The 19,229-nt window shown below is 44.4% G+C and overlaps 1 protein-coding gene across 4 annotated transcripts in view; it reads right to left on the reverse strand.

Annotated features, from left to right (window-relative positions):
* Positions 1-83: 83 nt before the first annotated feature.
* The window catches only part of SLC75A1 (solute carrier family 75 member 1), a 44,858-nt gene continuing 25,712 nt past the window's right edge, over positions 84-19,229 (reverse strand). For 2 of the 4 annotated variants that reach the window (XR_013622410.1, XR_013622411.1), the window contains exons 2-14: positions 16,176-16,345; positions 13,509-13,605; positions 13,238-13,341; positions 12,602-12,757; positions 10,584-10,760; positions 10,116-10,224; positions 9,848-9,959; positions 9,283-9,391; positions 7,404-7,494; positions 7,200-7,247; positions 3,810-3,899; positions 1,972-3,727; positions 84-372 (exon numbers count right to left, since the gene is read on the reverse strand). Coding sequence is in view for 2 of the 4 variants with exons in the window: in XM_068106752.2 (XP_067962853.2) it covers positions 3,618-3,727; positions 3,810-3,899; positions 7,200-7,247; positions 7,404-7,494; positions 9,283-9,391; positions 9,848-9,959; positions 10,116-10,224; positions 10,584-10,760; positions 12,602-12,757; positions 13,238-13,341; positions 13,509-13,605; positions 16,176-16,328 (1,356 nt within the window). In the remaining 2 variants the exon portion in view is untranslated. Of the gene's footprint in view, positions 3,728-3,809; positions 3,900-7,199; positions 7,248-7,403; positions 7,495-9,282; positions 9,392-9,847; positions 9,960-10,115; positions 10,225-10,583; positions 10,761-12,601; positions 12,758-13,237; positions 13,342-13,508; positions 13,606-16,175; positions 16,346-19,229 lie in introns of all 4 variants that reach the window. The other 2 variants (XM_068106752.2, XM_078771947.1) reach the window with 2 other exon arrangements.

The following is a 19,229-nucleotide window of genomic DNA, read 5'->3' on the forward strand; positions in this document are numbered from 1 at the left end:
ATAATGATCAGTTGATGGGTAAAGACTCAGATTGGCACAAAATTGTTGGCACATAAGGTATCAATCAGTCAGTACATCGGGGATTTAACAAACAAGGACACAGTTTTATTCTACCTGCGAACAATAAATGCAAATAAATGGACAAAGTAACTGCCACCAAAACTAAACAAAACAAAAGTGGATAACATCATAACTCTGTGTGCAAAATGATAAACTAGTGAAAAAATGTTCTTTATCAAAATGTAAGTAGGAGCTGAAGTACCAAATGCATGTTTATGAGAAGGAAAAGCAACAAACTCAACTATTGCTTTTTTTAAAATCGCATGATAAAACGTCTTTTTTTTTATCCAGGTAGCATCATTTATACAGTGCCTATAAAAATTCTACATCCCTTTCAAAATTTTAACCTTTTTGTTGACTTGTAGCCTGGAATTAGAATGCATTAAATCAGACTTTTTCCACCTTTATTTACACATCCTAACCCACAACTTGCAAGTGAAAATACAAAATTAGAATACTGTATCTTGGTTGGACCCCCCCCCCCCCCCCCCCAAACCAGTGTCCCCCCCCTGCACCTCCGACGAGTTAACACTTGGTGGAATCACCTTTGACAGCAATTAGAGCTGTAAGTCTGGCGGGATAGGTCTCTACCAACTTCGCACACCTTGATTGGGCAATATTTTCCCATTATTCTGAGCAAAACTGTTCAAGCTCAGTCAAGTTGCGTGGGGAGCATTGATAGACAGCAATCTTCAAGTGATGCCACAGATTTTTCGATTGGATTTAGGTCGGGGCTCTGACTAGGCCACTCAAGGACATTTAGCTTTTTGTTCCTCAGCCACTCCAGTGTGCTTCGGGTCGTTGTCATGCTGAGAGGTGAACTTCCGTCCCAATTTCAGCTTTCTTGCAGAGGGCAGCAGGTTTTCCTCTCAGATTTTTCTGTATTCTGCTCCATCCATTTTCCCTTCTATCTTGACAAGTGCCCCAGTCCCTGCTGATGAGAAGCATCCCCATATCATGATGCTGCCACCACCATGCTTCACAGTAGGGATGGTTTTCTTTGGATGATGTGCTGTGTTGGTTTTACACCAAACGTAACATTTTGCATTTTGGCCAAAACGTTCCATCTTGGTTTCGTCAGACCACAAAACTTTTTGCCACATGGCTTCAGAATCTCCAGATTGGTTTTTGCATACCTCAAATTGGAGTCGAGGTGGGCATTTTTGAGTAATGGCTTCGTTCTTGTATAGGCCAGACTTGTGGAGTGCTTGGGATATTGTTGTCACATGTGCACAGTGATCAGTCTTTGCCATAAAGGCCTGTTGCTCTTTCAAAGTTGCTAATGGCCTCTTGTTGACCTCTCTGATCAGTCTCCTCCTTGCTTGGTCATCCAGTTTGGAGGGATGACCTGATCTAGGCAGGGTCTTGGTGGTGTCATATGCCTTCTATTTCATAATGATTGTCTTGACTGTGCTCCAAGGGATATTCAAGGCATTTTAAGTATTTTTATACCCATCCACTGATCTGGGCCTTTCCACAACGTTATCCCAGAGATCTTTTGAAAGCTCCTTGGTGCTCATGGATGAATCTTTGCTGTGAAATGTACTACCCATCAGAGAAAACCTACAGGAACAGCTCATTTTATTCTGAAATAATCAGAATCACTACAATTTAACAGGTGGAGGCCAATTAACTCCATGTGTGATTTTGAAGGTGACTGGTTACACCTGAGCTAATTTACAATTGCTATTACAAGGGGGCTGGACACTTATCCAACCATGATAATCTAGTTTTGTATTTTTTATGATTTTTCTTAAATTTGTAGAACTTGTTTTTCACTTGGAAGTTGTGGGTTAGGATGTGTAAATAAAGGTGGAAAAAGTCTGATTTAATGCATTGTAATTCCAGGCTAAAAGGCAACAAAAGGTGAAAATTTTGAAAGGGGGTGTAGACTTTCTATAGGCACTGTACTTGGAGTGTAAAAGGTGAACTTCCCGACCTAATCTGCCACAAAGATGCAAAACGCCTTTTGGCAAGGAATGATTGTGCAGAGAACTGTCCTGAAAACATTCTTTGGCCCAAGAAATTTAACAAAATCCATAAAGGCTATGAGGTTTGGGGTTGAAATCTAGTTGTGGTATAATCAGCTCAACCACAAGCATCGACAAATGTGACGTCACAAGGAAGCCAAGAGTACAAAAATTTGTCCAAAGTAATGGAAAACGAGCCTAATGGAGTGAAATCAAGTGGTTATGCAAACATCTTGAATGAGTATTGGAGTGTATCTATAGATGTGTAGACTCGTTTAAACCATTCTTCAATCCTTACTCGAGCCTGAAAAATATTTCAAAATAAAAAGCATCTTGTACAAAAAGTAGCAAACAGGCAAAGGACTCACTTGTTCTTTGGCCTTCTAGGAAACAAATAATTCAAGTGAAAAGCTTCAGAAAGTTTAAAGGAGAACAGCTCTAATTTTAACAATTACTACACCTGATCATTAAACGTTTCACTTTGCGTCCTTGTAATTGAAGAGAATGCACCATTAAGCACTAAATGACATTTGGGTTGAGTTTCAGTGGTTTTTATGGAGGCAGCCACGCACCACCCTGATGGTCGGTCTATGAAACGAGTTGTGTAAAACTGAAGACAGCCACTCGGAGCCAAGATGCAGCAGCCACTCGGAGCCAAGACGCGGCAGCCACTCGGGGAGCCAAGACGCGGCAGCCACTCGGGGAGCCAAGACGCGGCAGCCACTCGGGGAGCCAAGACGAGGCAGCCACTCGGGGAGCCAAGAAGAGGCAGCCACTCGGGGAGCCAAGACGAGGCAGCCACTCGGGGAGCCAAGACGAGGCAGCCACTCGGGGAGCCAAGACGAGGCAGCCACTCGGGGAGCCAAGAAGAGGCAGCCACTCGGGGAGCCAAGACGAGGCAGCCACTCGGGGAGCCAAGACGCGGCAGCCACTCGGGGAGCCAAGACGCGGCAGCCACTCGGGGAGCCAAGACGCGGCAGCCACTCGGGGAGCCAAGACGAGGCAGCCACTCGGGGAGCCAAGACGCGGCAGCCACTCGGGGAGCCAAGACGAGGCAGCCACTCTGGGAGCCAAGACGAGGCAGCCACTCGGGGAGCCAAGACGAGGCAGCCACTCGGGGAGCCAAGACGAGGCAGCCACTCGGGGAGCCAAGACGAGGCAGCCACTCGGGGAGCCAAGACGAGGCAGCCACTCGGGGAGCCAAGACAAGGCAGCCACTCAGAGCCAAGACGCGGCAGCCACTCTGTGGTAGCGACTCAGAACCATGACGCGACAGCCACTCAGGGAGCCACAACACCAAGACGTGGCACCACTCAGAACCATGACGCGACGGCCACTCAGGGAGCCAATACGCAGCAGTCACGTGGATGCTTCCACAGAAATCACTGGGAAATTCATTGAAGTTGTAGTTTCTTGTTGATGGTGCTTCTTTTTTTCCCATACAAGGACGTAAGGTTAAAATTTTGATAATTATCATCCTGAAGAAGTCTATAATTGTTTAAAAGTTTGAATTTAGTTTTCCTTTCATTGAGCATAATAGAGCAGCGAGAGCAGGGGCATCCATCAATGTGGTTCCATCATTGGGCTTCACTTTGCCTTGACCGTCTCTGCTCCGATCGACCCCAGCAGTGCCAGTGGAATGACTATCAAAGCAGCTCCCACTGTGTAACACAGCTCGGCCCCCAACATCCAGAAACCTGAACACAAACAAATCGCCGAGAGTTTGGCCGTCGTGCTGCTGTGCTTAACCCTGGTGTTTGTGAGGTGCACCAATCGTACCTGTGGCAGCAAATGCAGGTCCAAGTGCACGAGCAAGGGCACCTAGGCTGCGTAAAGTTCCCATCATGATTCCCTTTTGGTTGGGGGAGCCTGTGATAGAGGAAGCTCGTTAAAAAAAAGTAAAACTTGTACAACTCTTTCAATCTACTATATAAGAGAGCCGTTGGTCTGTGTGTGTGTCTGTGTCGCCATTTTTCTCAGAGATGGCTGAACGGATCTTCGTCAAACTTTTAGAGGTTCATCAGTGAGTGCCTGGGAGTGTTTTAGGCAAAAAATGTTGTTTTTTGAAGAAGAAAAAATGGGTTTTTTTGGATTAAAAAAAAATCGCTCTATAGTGCGTGCTGAGCCTTTTTGATTAATGACGGTTATTACAAGTACACATTCGCATAAATAAATACAAAACAATCACCAGACATTTGAACACAAATAATAAAACAATTCCGGAAACTGTCGAAGTTGGTGATAAGGCTTCTTCTTCTTCTTCTTCCTGAACGTCATCATACTTAACTCAAACGTGATGAACGTATATATTCAATTCAGCAGCATATATTCAACGAAAAGGTAAAATGACGATTTGACGTTTGTGATGGATTCTGATTTGGATGTAATTGCTTTTCCATTATATTTGCCCTCATTTCAAATACTAGGGCGTGCCCGTACGTGGGTGCAAAAAAACATGCGTGCAAACAACAACAACAAAAAAAAACTTTGAAACCACGTGGCAGTAACGACCACAGAACCCCCCCCTCTATTTACATGAAATGGTTTGGTCCATTCGCAAAGCCAAAGCGAACGGCTTGCGAGTACGGTGACCATACCTTGGGAACCACTTGTCCGATTAATTTCAAACCTTGAAAAGGCACATCCTCGGGTCCCCAGCAATATACCTGGCAAGTTTCAAGTATATCGGACCCGTGGTTGTCGAGAAACAGCGGTCACAGACAAACACACACACACACACACACAGACACACACACATACACACAGAGATTACTGGAATTATAGATAGATGCTGGTTTCTTTTTCGCTTGATCAGCACCAGGTACTCCAGCTATAAACGCTTTTATACTTCACTCGGGGTACAAATACAACTTTGTCTGGGGGGGTAACATAGGCTATGTGGCCGTGGCCTCATGCGGGGATGTGTGGGACAACCACTCGGAGCCGCGGCCTCATGTCGTGACATAAACGCGACATTTATTCTCAAATCGTGAGCGCAGTTCATCGACATGACCTTGCATAAGATGATGTGGTTGCAAGGAAAACGACACTTTTTTTTTTTTTAATCAGTGGTATTCTCGGTGGTGTAATGGTTAGAGAGCGTCTACTCCGAGTCTGCGAGGTTCAAACCCCGACCGAGTTATACGAAAGACTTTAAAGATGGTAAATTCTGCTTCCTTGCTTGATGTTCAGAAATTTAAAGGATAAGATCATGGATAAATCCCCATAGGTTGTCATCCATGGGGAGCAGGAAAATCCTCTTTTGGAAGTCACCCGCTGAGTGCGGTGAAAAAGCGGCACAATTTATGTGACGTTGCTATTGCCCAGAGTGACTGCACTTCCCACAAGCTCAGTTGCTGTGTTTTTCTTGTCGAACATTCCCGAGTTGTCTCGCGTGTTCGTCTGTATGTACATGTGTGATTGTGTGTATTTGGCAGCTCTACTACGAGCCTTAGATGCTTTAAAAAAAGGTAAAAATAAATAAAATAGAGGGAAGAGTATCTGGGAGTGGAAGGAGGTTCCACATGGAAAAAAAACCTTCCCTAAATGCGAGATTTATCCACAAACCATAACGATGATCTGAGTTGTTAACCATGAGGAAATGATGCTGTTGTGCTTCAACACAAGGTGGATCACAAGCATCATGACGTACTTAGGCAGTTAAGACCGAAAAATAGGGCGTGTCGTTCATTTTTTCCGGAAAGCACCAAATTTGGCACAGATGTAGTATGGACCTATACAATTGTTTTCCTGGGGGGCGCCCAAAAATTCAGATCCCCTGGTGGCCGCCATATTGAATTTCAACCTCACCGCCCTCTGTGACATATTTCCCTCAATAACTTCTATACTATGAGCGATAACACCACAGTTACAGTGTCTTACCCCATGTTTTCATGGTCTCTGAATCCAATGGGATCAATTGCATAAAGATTGGCATCCATCATCTTTAATTTCAAGATGGCCGCCATGGTGTTTCCATTTTCCTTGAATCTCTCATAGCATTTTAGGTAAAATTTCAATTCCAAGTGATACACATTGTTTTATTGGTCTCTGATAACAATGGAATGGTATTAATTAATCAAAGTTACACACAGTTGCAGTTTTAACTTAAAATATTGTGGGCACTTGAAAGGTGGAGGCTCTCGCACAGACGCGTCGTACTACAAGCACTGTCCATCGCAGTCACACAATGATGTGCAGGGCAGATTTGCCCTGGAGCATTTACAGTTGCCTTTACAGGCCGACTTACAATGGCAGCTTGTAAGCTCTGAACATGCCTCCTGTGTCAGTGGTATTGTGGTCCAAATTGGTGTCCAAGAAGTCCCTGTTTTCATCCAGGCCCAATCAGCTGGTGATGGAAGTTCTGGGTAGGGCACAAGTGCCTGACTCCATACGTGTCCAGCCTGAAAACATGCACGTTTTAGGTGTTGTTCGAAGGCGTCTGCTGTTGGGGGAATGTGATCAATTGTTCTTGCCTTCTTCGTGAACAAGTGTCGGCGCATGTCATTCACTGTCTTCATCTCGGTAGTCCGGTCATAGAGGATGGCAACATATCTTTCTAGACTCGGACTTCCTGCGGCCAAGGCCGGTGGCAATTTTATGGATGGCAAGGTAGCGGTAGCTTTTGCCAGTGCCAATGGCAATCCAGAGTTCCTCCACACCGTGTGACTGGTAGGTAAAGTCGTGTGCTATTGCCAAGACCACAATATCAGAATCTACAGTTCGAATCAATACCCGTTTTCTCCCCTTTTTCACGGCATCCAGGACATTTTTGGGGATTTTTTGAATTTTTGGGCACCCCTCAGGAAAACAATTGCATAGGTCCATACTACATCTGTGCCAAATTTGGTGCTTTCCTGAAAAAATGAACGATGCTTCCTCTTAACTGCCTAACTAACGTGGTTAGAGACCCTTTACTCCGTTTCAAAAGCCAAAAACGAGATTTTAAGTGTTTCCTCTAAAGGAAAGTTGGATGAATTCCTTGGGACTAAAGGGTTATTATTTCAGCAGCTAAGCATACCTTCCGTTTCTTTTGTCGCCCTGCCGAATTCGATTCCTGTGATCATATTTTATTGAACATTGCGGACAAGTTGTCTCAACTGTTTGGAGCCACCGTTGTCAAATATGAGATATACTAACTAGTCAAAAACTACAGATTGTCACACTCACCGAGAGATGCTACAATAGTGGTGAGACATGGTACCACAGTGGCTGAGGCTGAAACAGAAACAAAGATCAAGTTTAGAGATTGAAGGAGCAAAAAGTAACGAATATCAAAACGATGTTTTCTCAAGAGAAAGTCATGTCGAAGAAAGATGTAGAGGAGTAAATGAATGCTGCGAGCAATGTGGTCGACGGGTGCAATTTCCTCACCAAATGCATATAGCAGCAAGCCCAGGTAGAGCATGGGCTCGCTGGTTGCCCAGCCGACGAGCAGGAATGCCGGGATCAACAACAGTAGAGCCTGAACAGAACACGTCACAATTTGCTGTCAGTTTGAAAGAAGAACCACCTTTGAAACCTTCTTTGAAAGAAGAAAGAAGAGGCCATTTTTCCCGCAGAGCAGGGGTTGGCCTTTTTTGGGCACCGTGGTCCCCTTTTTGGAGTGATGTTTTACGGCCGGATGCCCTTCCTGCCGCCAACCCTGTTAGTCGCCTCTTGCAACACACAGGGAATTACCAGTGAACTGGTACTCAATTTGCCGACTCGGAAGGATGACAGGCTGAGTCAGCCCCCCTGGCGTTAATTCAGCGATCGACCGGGATTCGAACCCAGGATCCTAGGATCCCAGGCCGGCACCCTAACCGCTAAGCCAACACCAGGCTTGAAAATACAGAATTCCATCCTTTTGGACATAAAGGGCCAAATTTACGGAATGTGCTTAGCAAGCGTCTTGCTAGCACAGGCCTAACTTTTAAATGGGGACAATAACATCACTGTACGTGCACCGCTAATTACCCGTTTAAATAGCAATTTATGAAGGGAGCTAAACATCGGTTTAGCCTGTGAAACTCCGCACAGATCTCCAACATCTAATTGAAATGATGCACTTGCATAGAATCACAGCACCATGGACAATTGGTGGAAGGTATTCAGTGCATTGCTCCTCATCATAGGTTGATCCAGGTCATCTTGTACTAAATTTAGCAGCCGACGAAAATATTCCTTAGAGTCTTTAACTGCAAACAAATTTGACATTGTCAAACACTTGTTTGCATCTATCCTCGAAGATTCTCAATACACGTCATCGAACTGTCCTATTCCTATCTTCTGCCTCCTCTTGACATAATTCAAACGCTCCTAACCATATTTACCGTCCCATGTACGATACCAGTTATAATCCGTGCAATGCTTGCTTCAAGGCCTTACGCGCACTCTTAAACATGTCCTCGCCGACGTGTAAACGTTTTTGTTGTTTAAGCGCTTGTGATTGGGTTTTGATCACGCATTAGATAAACACACTTGCGCGATTGGCGTTGAACGGGTGATCATCGCACGATTAGCGATTCTACACGCGTCTAACTCTTAAGCGCCTTTTCAGCTTTCAAAGGTGTGGAATGTTTTTTGGATTTGAACATAGTTTTAGGCAGTAAAGACTGGCCAAAGTGAAGAGGAAGAAGTGGGAGCACGCATTAGTCTGAAGTTCTGGGTAGTTGTTTGATATGTTTAAAGATAGAAGGGGGAGTGAAAACGTTTTCCCCTTTTGAAAAGGTTTTTTTATATATATTTTACTTCCCCTTCATGTGATTGATTAATGGAGCTGCCTGGCTGGCTTTGACAAAAAAAAAAACAACAATATTCTAAAATTATAAAATTTTGATGAACTTTAAAGTTTACAAAGTTTACTTTTCCAAGGTTTAACAAAACTACAGTACCATACACACAAAAAAACATCATGAACAAATGCAATTTGTATTTTCTCTGCAACTTTTGGTTTGACGGACAAGTATTTTTCACCATCGGAGCGCCTCCTGATGTAGATTTTTAAAAATGATAATTAGGATGTCATAGGTCACGTGTTACAGGCGCCACCTTGGAAAAAAAAAGAAAAAAAGTTGCACCTCTACATCTCCAAAACCGCTCCGTGGCCCCTCCTCCCTCCCACCCCCACCCCCCCCCTACCTGTCTCGGCTTCACCCCACCTCCAAACAAATACACGCCACACAGATACGAGAGCACTTAGCACAGGTGAGATGAGCCGACGCCTTTTCCTAGGCCCAGTTAATCGTGTCACTGTGCAAGAGGTTCCTACCCTCTTAACTAACTTCAGCTCTTGATGTCTCCGAACGCGCCGCACATATCCACCTTGCACGGCTGCCATGGCAACACCAACGAGGAAAAGCATCTTGCCCTGTTGCATGCTGTCGTGAAGGGAGTACAATCAAAACGATCAACGTACCCGTACAGCATGTGACCTCGGATCAACGTGGATGTGAAATATTCCACCGTGAAAACAAATGTGCTGAGCGTGGAATTCCCGCCACAGGTCATGAGGTTGAACAAAAAGGAATTCAATACAAGAGGAAACACTTCAACCTCTATCGACGCTTCCACAAAGCTTACACGATTTTTAATTAAATGAGACACCAATTTGTTTTAGTATTTTGATGAAAGTCGGAGGTGTGGATGCAATATTACAGGTGCATGTTTTTCTTCCCGCTACAATAAACACAGGTATCCTCAGAGATGAGAAATTTCTGGTTTTGTTTTGGAGTTTTTTTTTTTTTCCAATGCAACAGGATGCCAAATCATGTGGAATGTGGAGGTTTAAACCAACAACTTTTGCAATGTATGCACGTGCTCCCAGGTAAACATACCTGGAGTAGTGGAAGCGAGTATGCGTCAGGAAAGCGAGCGTGAACTCCAGGCCAGAGTAGATGAAAATGTAGAGGAAGTAAAGTCTGCCCAACTGTCGTAAATGGTGCAAATCTGGACGGAAATGAAAACACACAACTATTTATCAGGTGGAGGATTTTGCCTCGTTTAGAATTATCCTTACTTGTACAAACTGGGTCAGCATTTGATGAATAAATAAATAAATAACTGAAACCGGTGCTGTCAAGTTTGTTCTTCAAAATGAAACACCTGCTTGGGTCAGGGTCTCTTTACGTCTTTCCAAGGTTGTGAAGTTGAAGAGTTCAGCTGGACTGATGAGGTACAGGGCTTCTTTGCATCCCACGAGCACAGATGGGGCCTGCAGGTAGTCAAAGAACACCTAATGAATCTGGCAAGAGGCAGGTAGTCAAAGAACACCGAATGAATCTGGTACTCACTGATTGATAAACAGACAGCAGATTGATGATAACCTGACAGCAGCAAAGCAATCTTTATTGCCACTTTTTTTAGCAAACCAAATACATCATCTCCTAATACATCAAAGCTATCGGTAAGAGACCAAGGGGCTACCCCAATCCCTCCATCCATCCACCCACCCACCCACCACTGTGCATGGATTTCAAAAGGTTATATTTATTTATTTTTACATACCGGCCAATGTTTTTTCCTAAATAACCCATTCGATAACATGAATAAGGCTGGAAAGATATTGCTCACCCTGTCTTCAGGTAGCAAGGTCTCAGGTACCGCCAAGGACAATACCACCACAGCAGCACCGGAAAAAGCAAGAGCAAGCCAAGCTGCGTAGCTGCCTCCACCTGCACCTGCACCAATCACAGCACCGAGGATTGGCCCCACGATGAAACCTACCGAAAAGGCCGCACCCACCATTGCCTGTGAAAAGTAACGTCACCAACATAGTCTGAAACAGTCAACAACTTTCACTATACAGTGCCATACACACAAAAAAACATTCTACTTTATTGGGAGCATTGCGTTTTTTATCACAATTTGCCAAAAATGACAATAACCATTCACTTTGGATAATTTATTGCGTGCTTTCGCCGGCATCATGAACGAATTCCAAATAACCACCCCAACTACTCAATCGAGCGTCAGGCTTGGCCAGCCGGTTCGTGAAAGACTTAGGCCAAAAACTTCACCTGGTGCTTCAAGGAATTCTGGCCATTAAAATAATTGTGGCCATTAAAGATTGAATAATTGTGTTATTGTGCCCATTAAAGAAGAAGAAGACTTCGAATAATTAACATGGGACGTCAAAATGTTTAACCTTGAATGTTAACTAGAGCCTCGTGTTGGCTTAGCGGTTAGGGTGCTGGCTTGGGATCCTAGGATTCTGAGTTTGAATTCCGGTTGATCGCTGAATTAACGCCAGGGGGGTTGACTCAGCCTGTCATCCTTCCGAGGTCGGCAAATTGAGTAACAGCTTGCTGGGATGAATGTGTCGGCGTGTGCCCTGGTTTAGAATACGTTCACTATCCCTGCGTGTTGTAAGAGGTGACTAAAGGGTTGGCGTCAGGAAGGGCATCTGCCCATAAAACATTGCCTCAAAAAGGGAACCATGATTATCATGGGGTCCGCAAGGTTAACCCCTGCTCTAGCAAGAAAAATGGCCCTAAAAAGGGGGAAAAAAAAATTGTATCTTGTATGTTAACTAATTAACCTGCGCTCGCGAAGCAAAAACAGGTTAAGCGATCGTTTGCGTGTGTACATATGGCGTATGTACGTGTCTGCATTTTAAAATTCATTTACTCGGCAAGCGTTGGTCAAATTGACACTAAATATTGCACCATAGGAGCGAGAGCCTCTTCCTGTAGAATGTTTTCGTGATAATAATGAAGTCACAGGTGACGTGATATGGACGCCATCTTGGAATAATGTTGCACCTCTGTCTACAAAACTGCTGAATGGAAAAAATTGAAACATGATTCACTGTCAAGTACTCCCCATGGGGAAAGGATATGTTAATGATGATGTCATTGGTGCCTTCATTATGACGTCATAATTCGACAAATACAACGCTTAATCTGATCAGTATGAAATTTGTATTTTCTCTGCAACTGTTGGTTTGACGGACGATTTTTCACCATAGGAGCGCCTCATGTAGATTTTTTTTTAATTATGATGTCATATGTCACGTGGTACAGGCTCAACCTTGGAAGAAAAAAAAGTTGCACTTCTACATCTCCGAAACCGCTCCATGGAAAAAATTGAAACGTAGCTCATTGCAAACAACTCTGCACGGGGAATAAGTCTTGTTAACAATGACGCCATAATTCGACAAGTACAACTCTTCGTCCGATCAATTTTAAATTTATTGAGTGTGATCTACGCAATAAGTATATTGGAGAATGTAAACTTATGATGTCATCGGTCACTTGGTCTGGCAGCCATGTTAGATCAAAGAAAAAAACACGCAACAAGTCCTTCTCAAGACTGTGCGGAGTAAGTATTCCATGAATACCATCTCGTTATATCATGCATCCACCCCCACCAACGTGGTCCTTCTCTACCACTACTACAGCACACCTCCCCTACTACTCTTCTCCCTCTCTCACCCCCAAACACCATGTTTTCATATCTGCTTATTGCCAGAACCCTCCCCCACCTCTTGCAACTTTTAATAACCATCTATATTATTACGTGATTACATTACATAATCTATTCTATTGAAGGAAATCATGCAGGAGAGTAGGGATGATAAATGGACTCACCATGCCCCTGGCGTGTGCACTCCGGGTTAGGTCTGCAATGGAGGCAGCGGCCAAGCTGACAGAGCAACGGCTGAAGCCTCCCAACACACGGGACACCAGGAACATTGAGAAGTCCCCTGCAGCTGCCCATATGATATAGGAGGCCATGACACCTACCTACAGATCTCACGGGGGAGGGGGGTGGTAAAGAGGAAGGGGACGAAGTTAGTGCAGAGTGAAGAGCTGTCTGACAAACAACTCTTCCATTGTTTGATATGTGATGGTGGTTCAAGCTTAACCTGAACTTTTTGCTCTTCCGGATGGCCGAGAGTTTGTGGAGCAGGAATGGAAACTCCCAGAAAACTATTGGTCAGCTGGGCAAAGCATTTTGGGTATTTTCCAAGATGGTGGTTAACAGCGTGTCATGTGCCGAGTAAAAATGGTGTTTCCGGTGAATGAAAAACCAGGTGAAATTTACCAGAGAGTAGTTGTAGTTTGCTAACACATGAACGCCTCACACAGAGAAGTGTACTGAGTGATGTGAATCATCCAAAAGTGACTGTGAATAGGTGCAGCGGATAACTTTGAACCACACTTGTACAACAAAAACATTTTCAAAGCAAACAAGAGGAAGACCCAAACGTAACCGTCACTCACCAGACACAGTCCCATGATGGGCCGACGTCCATAACGATCAGAGGCAGCACCCATGATGGGGTTTGACAGAAACTGCAGCAACGAGAACAACGAGCCGAGCAGGCCTGCCCATGCCAAAAAGATCAGGACAAACCTTTATATGCAAAGCACATGCAAGGTGAGTTTCCCAGATTCGGTGGACAGCAGAAAGATCTTAAGAATCGGCGTTTGGCTTCATTTACATTTTGATTGCACATAACAGGTGTCACGCTGCAGGTGTTCTGACACGTACCTCCAAACAGTACTGCGTTGTACCTCTTGCTACTGGGAACCCCCACGCCATCTGCAAACCAGTTGACCCCTGCTTGCATCTTCTGATAAAGTCCACTCTGAATGGCATGCATTTGAAATGGTGAGATTACACGTGCACCGTAACCCTTTCAATTCACATAGAAGCTGGCCAGCTTCTTCTTCAAACAGCGTTTTGAAGAAGCGTCCCAATTGTGGCACACAAGGGGGCGATATGATTGGTCCCACAGGCTACACAATTAATTATACTTTTCAACTCAATGGTGTCTGCATGGCCTCATGACCCCACAGAATAAGTCACACGTGGGGTCTGCTGTCTTTTTAAAAGATTACAAAAATTGTGGATTATTGTTAGGAGCGGTGCTACAGGGAGGTATTCCCCTCCCAGGTGATTGGTTTGCCCTAGTTCCTCCCCTGTCCCAGAAAATTTTTTCAAGACAGCGTCAAAAGTCTCTTAGCTGGCCGACTGTTTATTGTCTGGTCAATTGAATCAGAATGTGCTTGCATGGTAATCAGGCCCTCTTCTGAAACAATTACTCTGCACCTGGAGAAAACGGTGCTCAAGGAAAATTTCAGACACATATAACCCACACACGGGTATACCCCACAAGCCAGGGGAGTATTCAGTTACCAAGTTTCTTGCAGAGCGCTCACGGAGTGGCATACGCACTCAAGCAAGCACTCCATTTGAAACCGTTGATAGGGAACGGCTGGCTTGGTAAGCGTTTTGGCATTGTGTTTGGGGGAAGTAAAATGAAATATCAAATGAAGAGCTCTTGAAGAAAATCAAACGAGAGTGTACGGTACGGACTCAGAAACGACAGTGAATCGAAGATTGATCATGCCACTGGACTCTCTCACTGTGAGGTTGGACAGGAAGTACGCCATGATGGAGTAATCTACTGTGTTCAAAAAGTATCCGACCTTTATTTTTCGTGCGTAAAAAAAAAGAAGCCAGGGAGGCGTTGATTGGTGCACGTATGTAGGCGATCCTAATGCGCACGCGTGAATTTTTTCCCACCTGCAGAAGCTGTCATTCGACGGCAGACCGCCGATGAGTGAGGACATGTAAGTGAGCACCGTCGGATTTTCGTTTTTGACAAAATGACGGAAAAACTTGAACAACGCTACTGCATCAAATTTTGTGTAAAGCTTGGCGATTCCCAAGTGGAAACGATCCGCAAGATTCAACACCGTTCATTCCATTATGAAGGAGGATTTGGGCTTCAGGAGAATCTCAGCGAAGTTCGTACCAAAGCTGCTAACGATTGAGCAGAAGCAAGTCCGTTTGGAGATCGCACAGGACATGCTGGAGACTGTGAACAGCGATTCCAGCTTCCTCAACACAGTGATCACTGGCGATGAGTCCTGGGTTTATGGGTACGACCCAGAAACCAAGTTGCAGTCATCACAATGGAAGCATCCAACATCCCCGAGGCCAAAAAAAGTTGTTACACAAAGTTACACAAAATTTGATGCAGTAGCGTTGTTCAAGTTTTTCCATCATTTTGTCAAAAACGAAAATCCGACGGCGCTCACTTACATGTCCTCACTCATCGGCGGTCTGCCGTCGAATGACAGCTTCTGCAGGTGGGAAAAAATTCACGCGTGCGCATTAGGATCGCCTACATACGTGCACCAATCAACGCCTCCCTAGCTTCTTTTTTTTTTACGCACGAAAAATAAAGGTCGGATACTTTTTGAACACATTACGTAGACTTGTACCAAACTGTCCTGGTCCAAACATTACATAACCGCATTTTATCACCAGAAGATAATATACAAATATGGTTTGACCATTTATATAAAGTAAAAAAGCATCCCAGATCTTAAAATATATCCCTTTGAAAGTGCAAATGTAAAAAAAATGACAAAATCCCAGACATTTTTCGATATTTTTAAAAAGCCGGAAGGACGGAGATTTAAGGACCGAAAAGGAGGACATGTCCGGGAAGACCCGGACGTTTGCTAACCCGAAGTTTGAGGAATCTGTGCCGACTCAACGTGCCATTTGTCAAGGAGTTAACACTGTGCAGCTGAGACTACAGGCCAAAGAAAATACTGTACCTCAATATAACAAACATGTTTACAAAACTATTTACATTCCTAATTTATCCGAAAGGTCATCCCACAAATAGTTCAAATAATACGCACAAAACAGCTCATCAATGTTCATTGCCCTGGAAGTTCATTAGCTAGTGATGCATTGTGAGTGTCGGGGAGGAACTAACACCTCTATTGTTCTTACTGACAGTTTTGCTAACTACTGTAGTTGATTTTGCTTCGTCTTATATTCCAAATAGACTTATCTATAAATGAATGAAACAAAAATGGGGAAATTAGCCAATTTGACTTAAATTCCACATCAAATTATTATACGGTATATGATGCATCGATCACCGCCACAGTTGATTATTTGTAGGTAATCGACTAGGCCAACTGAATGACTCTCCCTAACCCCCACAATAGAAAATGGCCACTTTTCTGCCCCTTACCCCCAAATTCAGATTGTAGTGCTGCCACCGATTATTAACAGATGCCACCTCATGCCACCCTGTTCATTCAGACTTGGTCTGTATTTGGAATCAACATGTTGGAAGTGGATGTTGTGCAGAGAGATAACCATTGGTTGGGTTTGTTCTAGCCTCACCTCGTCCTCGTTCCCATAACTCTCTATCAGAGAAGGGAGCAGCGGAAGGATGAGGGTGAAGCCCAGAAGGTCAAGAAGAATCACAACAAAGATTGCAGTGATGACATGCTTGGCACGATTCTCTTCCTGCTGCTGCTGCTGCTGCTCCGCCATCTCCAGATCACTCCAACCTGAAAGTTCATACTCGTGGTTGCACCGACGATCAAGTACATAGCTGTGTAACAACTTAGACCGTAGTATTCATCCATGAAATACTTTATACATGAACACTACGGATGAAAACCGTAGTATTCATCCAAGAAGGAATCCTTGCCATCTCAGTCTGCATTTCAACAGGATTCTCTCCAAAGAAGAGCAAAGTCCAAACTTTTTCCTGACTTGCTGCATCATCTGATACTTTATCTGCGGTGCTGTAATAATTTGGACACATTAGTGAAGGTCTCAAGCTTCTTGCTGGTCCTGCTCTTGTTAGTCCATGTCTCCGATCCGTAAAAAAAGCACACCTAAGACTACAGGGACATAGACGAACGACTCCACAGTCACCAAACGTTCCCACTCTTTAAAGTCAGGTTTACATAGTACAACAAAAGCTCATGAAGCATGACCCATCCTTTGGTCAACATCTTCCTCCACAACCCACAACTACCTCAATAGCTATTTTACCATAAGTGAATTGGTGCCACATCAGCGTCTCTCAGCCCTTCCACAGTCGGGGGGTTCTTAGCTACATAAGGCAAACAAAAAAAATTGAATTGCTTTACTCCTAACCTTTAATTTTTTTAAAGGTTAGAAGTACAAAAAAATTAATTTTTTGAATACATCAAGTCTTAGAGGTTGCACAGTGACTCATGATTGCCAGCCACTCAATGTTTGTGCCCGATAAGCGTTGATTTCCTGCAATCGGGAAACCTTGTGCGATGTGCTGTCACAACTTGAAGCAGAAGCTTGAAGCTCTACTCTCTGTCGCTCCATTCTTCATCCCTCAGATCGGCAGTCTGCAGCCTCCTCACTCTCTGCAGACCAGGACAAAATCATAGACTGGGCAAACAAGTGGAACATGTCTTTCAATCCTGACAAATCTCACACTCTTACGATGTCTCTCCGAAAAGACCGACTGGACAACCCTCCCATCCACTTTCTGAATAATCCTCTCCAAGAAGTTCTGTCACTCAAGCTTTTGGGTCTCACTATCTGCCATGATCTTTCCTGGGAAAACCACATTTCAAATCTGGCCTCCAAAGCCAGTCGCCGACTGGGCATCCTCCGTCGTGCGAAGTCCTTCCTTGGCACAACTGAGCTCCTCACCACATACAAGGCTTTCATCCGCAGCTCAATGGAATACTGCTCTCCCCTCTGGGCTGGTGCTCCTGCCTCACACCTAGCTCGTCTTCACGCTGTTGAAACCAAAGCATTCAGAATCATTGGAATCTCCCGCGATGACGCTAACTCCAAGGGCCTTTCACGCACTCACCGCAGGCAGGTTGGTGGTCTTTCCGTCTTCTACCGACTCCTCTCTGGCCTTGCCCCCCCCCCCCCAGTTCTCTCTGGGCTCTGTCCCCCAAATATTCCTACAGGTCGCACAAGATCTGCCTGCAACCCTCTTATGGTTAAACTGCCAAAATCAAGACTCTCTGCTCACCTTCACTCCTTCATTCCTCTTTTCTCCCGCCTCTGGAACAAACTCCCTCACTCTCTTCAATCCCACTCCACCCTCCAGGTCTTTAAAACAGCTGTTCACCACCATCTCTTATCTTCCCCCATCCAAAACCTTGATCTTTTCTACCCCCGCTAATTTCACCCCAAATCCACTTTTTTGAAATACCAACTTCTGTCTCCTGAAAGTCCTTGGTGTCCTTGTGTTTTATACTTCTCCCACTCCCCCCTTCCCACGCCTCCTCCCCCCAAGCCCTATCCCTCCAGAACATCTCCCTGCTCTCAAATGTTGTGTTTGTGTGCTTCCCCTTCTCTCCCCATCTTGTCTTCCGCTCCCTCTTTTTATATATTTTATTTGTCTGGTTGATTCGTTTGTGAAATAAATGTTAGCTCTTTCACGAGCCTCGATTCAGTATACAAAAAAAAAAAAAAAAAAAAAAAAAAATTGGGTTTGCTGTTCATCCCTCGTCAGGAGACAATTGCACTCTTCAATAAGAGCAACTGCATACACCAGAGTACAGCTGTGCTGTATTCGATTAACTTAAAAACAACTTCAAAATGTGCAGTTCATAGCATGGTCATAGGTCAACTGTAGTGGCCAAAATCACAAGTATAGCAGCGGAGAATAAATAAAATCAACTCCAAACATTTATGCGAGCTAAATATGTGAAATTACAAACTCCGTGTGCAACCCCTACATTTAGTCCAAATGGCTTAAAATTTCACCACAAGGGTTTTTTCATACATACAACATTTTTTACGTGTTAGGAGCTTGACTTTTCTAACTTTCATTTTTATGAACCACCCGATTCCACAGCCATCCTCAGCTTCTTCTTTGGTAGATACTGCCAATCACCACCAAGATGTCACTCTCAGAAACACCTCGACTTCCTGTTCCCTATCATCTCTTAACGTCATGGCCATGCAAGCATTATTAGTGAAAACGATCTCCGTCACAGTTGTGTTACCTGGTAACTTGGTTCTTGCCCCTATCAGTTTTCCACTGCACTCAGAGTACTTTCCCATCAAGTGACTGACACTGCTCATGCCACTGTTCAAATATCACGTTGAAGAAGAGATTGAATAAAGGTAGAGGTAATCGTACATCCTTGCCAAAGTCCGGTATCGACTCGGACCTGTGCGGTTCGCTCTCACCTCTGCTGCCATGATCAGGTGAAGGCACCTGATCAAAGCAACTATCATAGGTGGAATGCCATACTTCCTGAACATCACCTATGTAACCTGTCGGGAGACGGTCATAATCTTTGCACAGATCTACAAAGAGCAGAAAACTCTTGTTTTTGTGATCATAAGTCTTCTCCATCAATTGTCGGGCAAAGAAAAGCACGTCAACAAATCCTCCGCCTTTCCCGGCCCCACACTGGGGAGTCTCGGAGCACA

Source organism: Myxine glutinosa, chromosome 2 (genome assembly GCF_964187855.1).
Source record: "Myxine glutinosa chromosome 2, kmMyxGlut1.1, whole genome shotgun sequence".
Taxonomy (NCBI): domain Eukaryota; kingdom Metazoa; phylum Chordata; class Myxini; order Myxiniformes; family Myxinidae; genus Myxine; species Myxine glutinosa.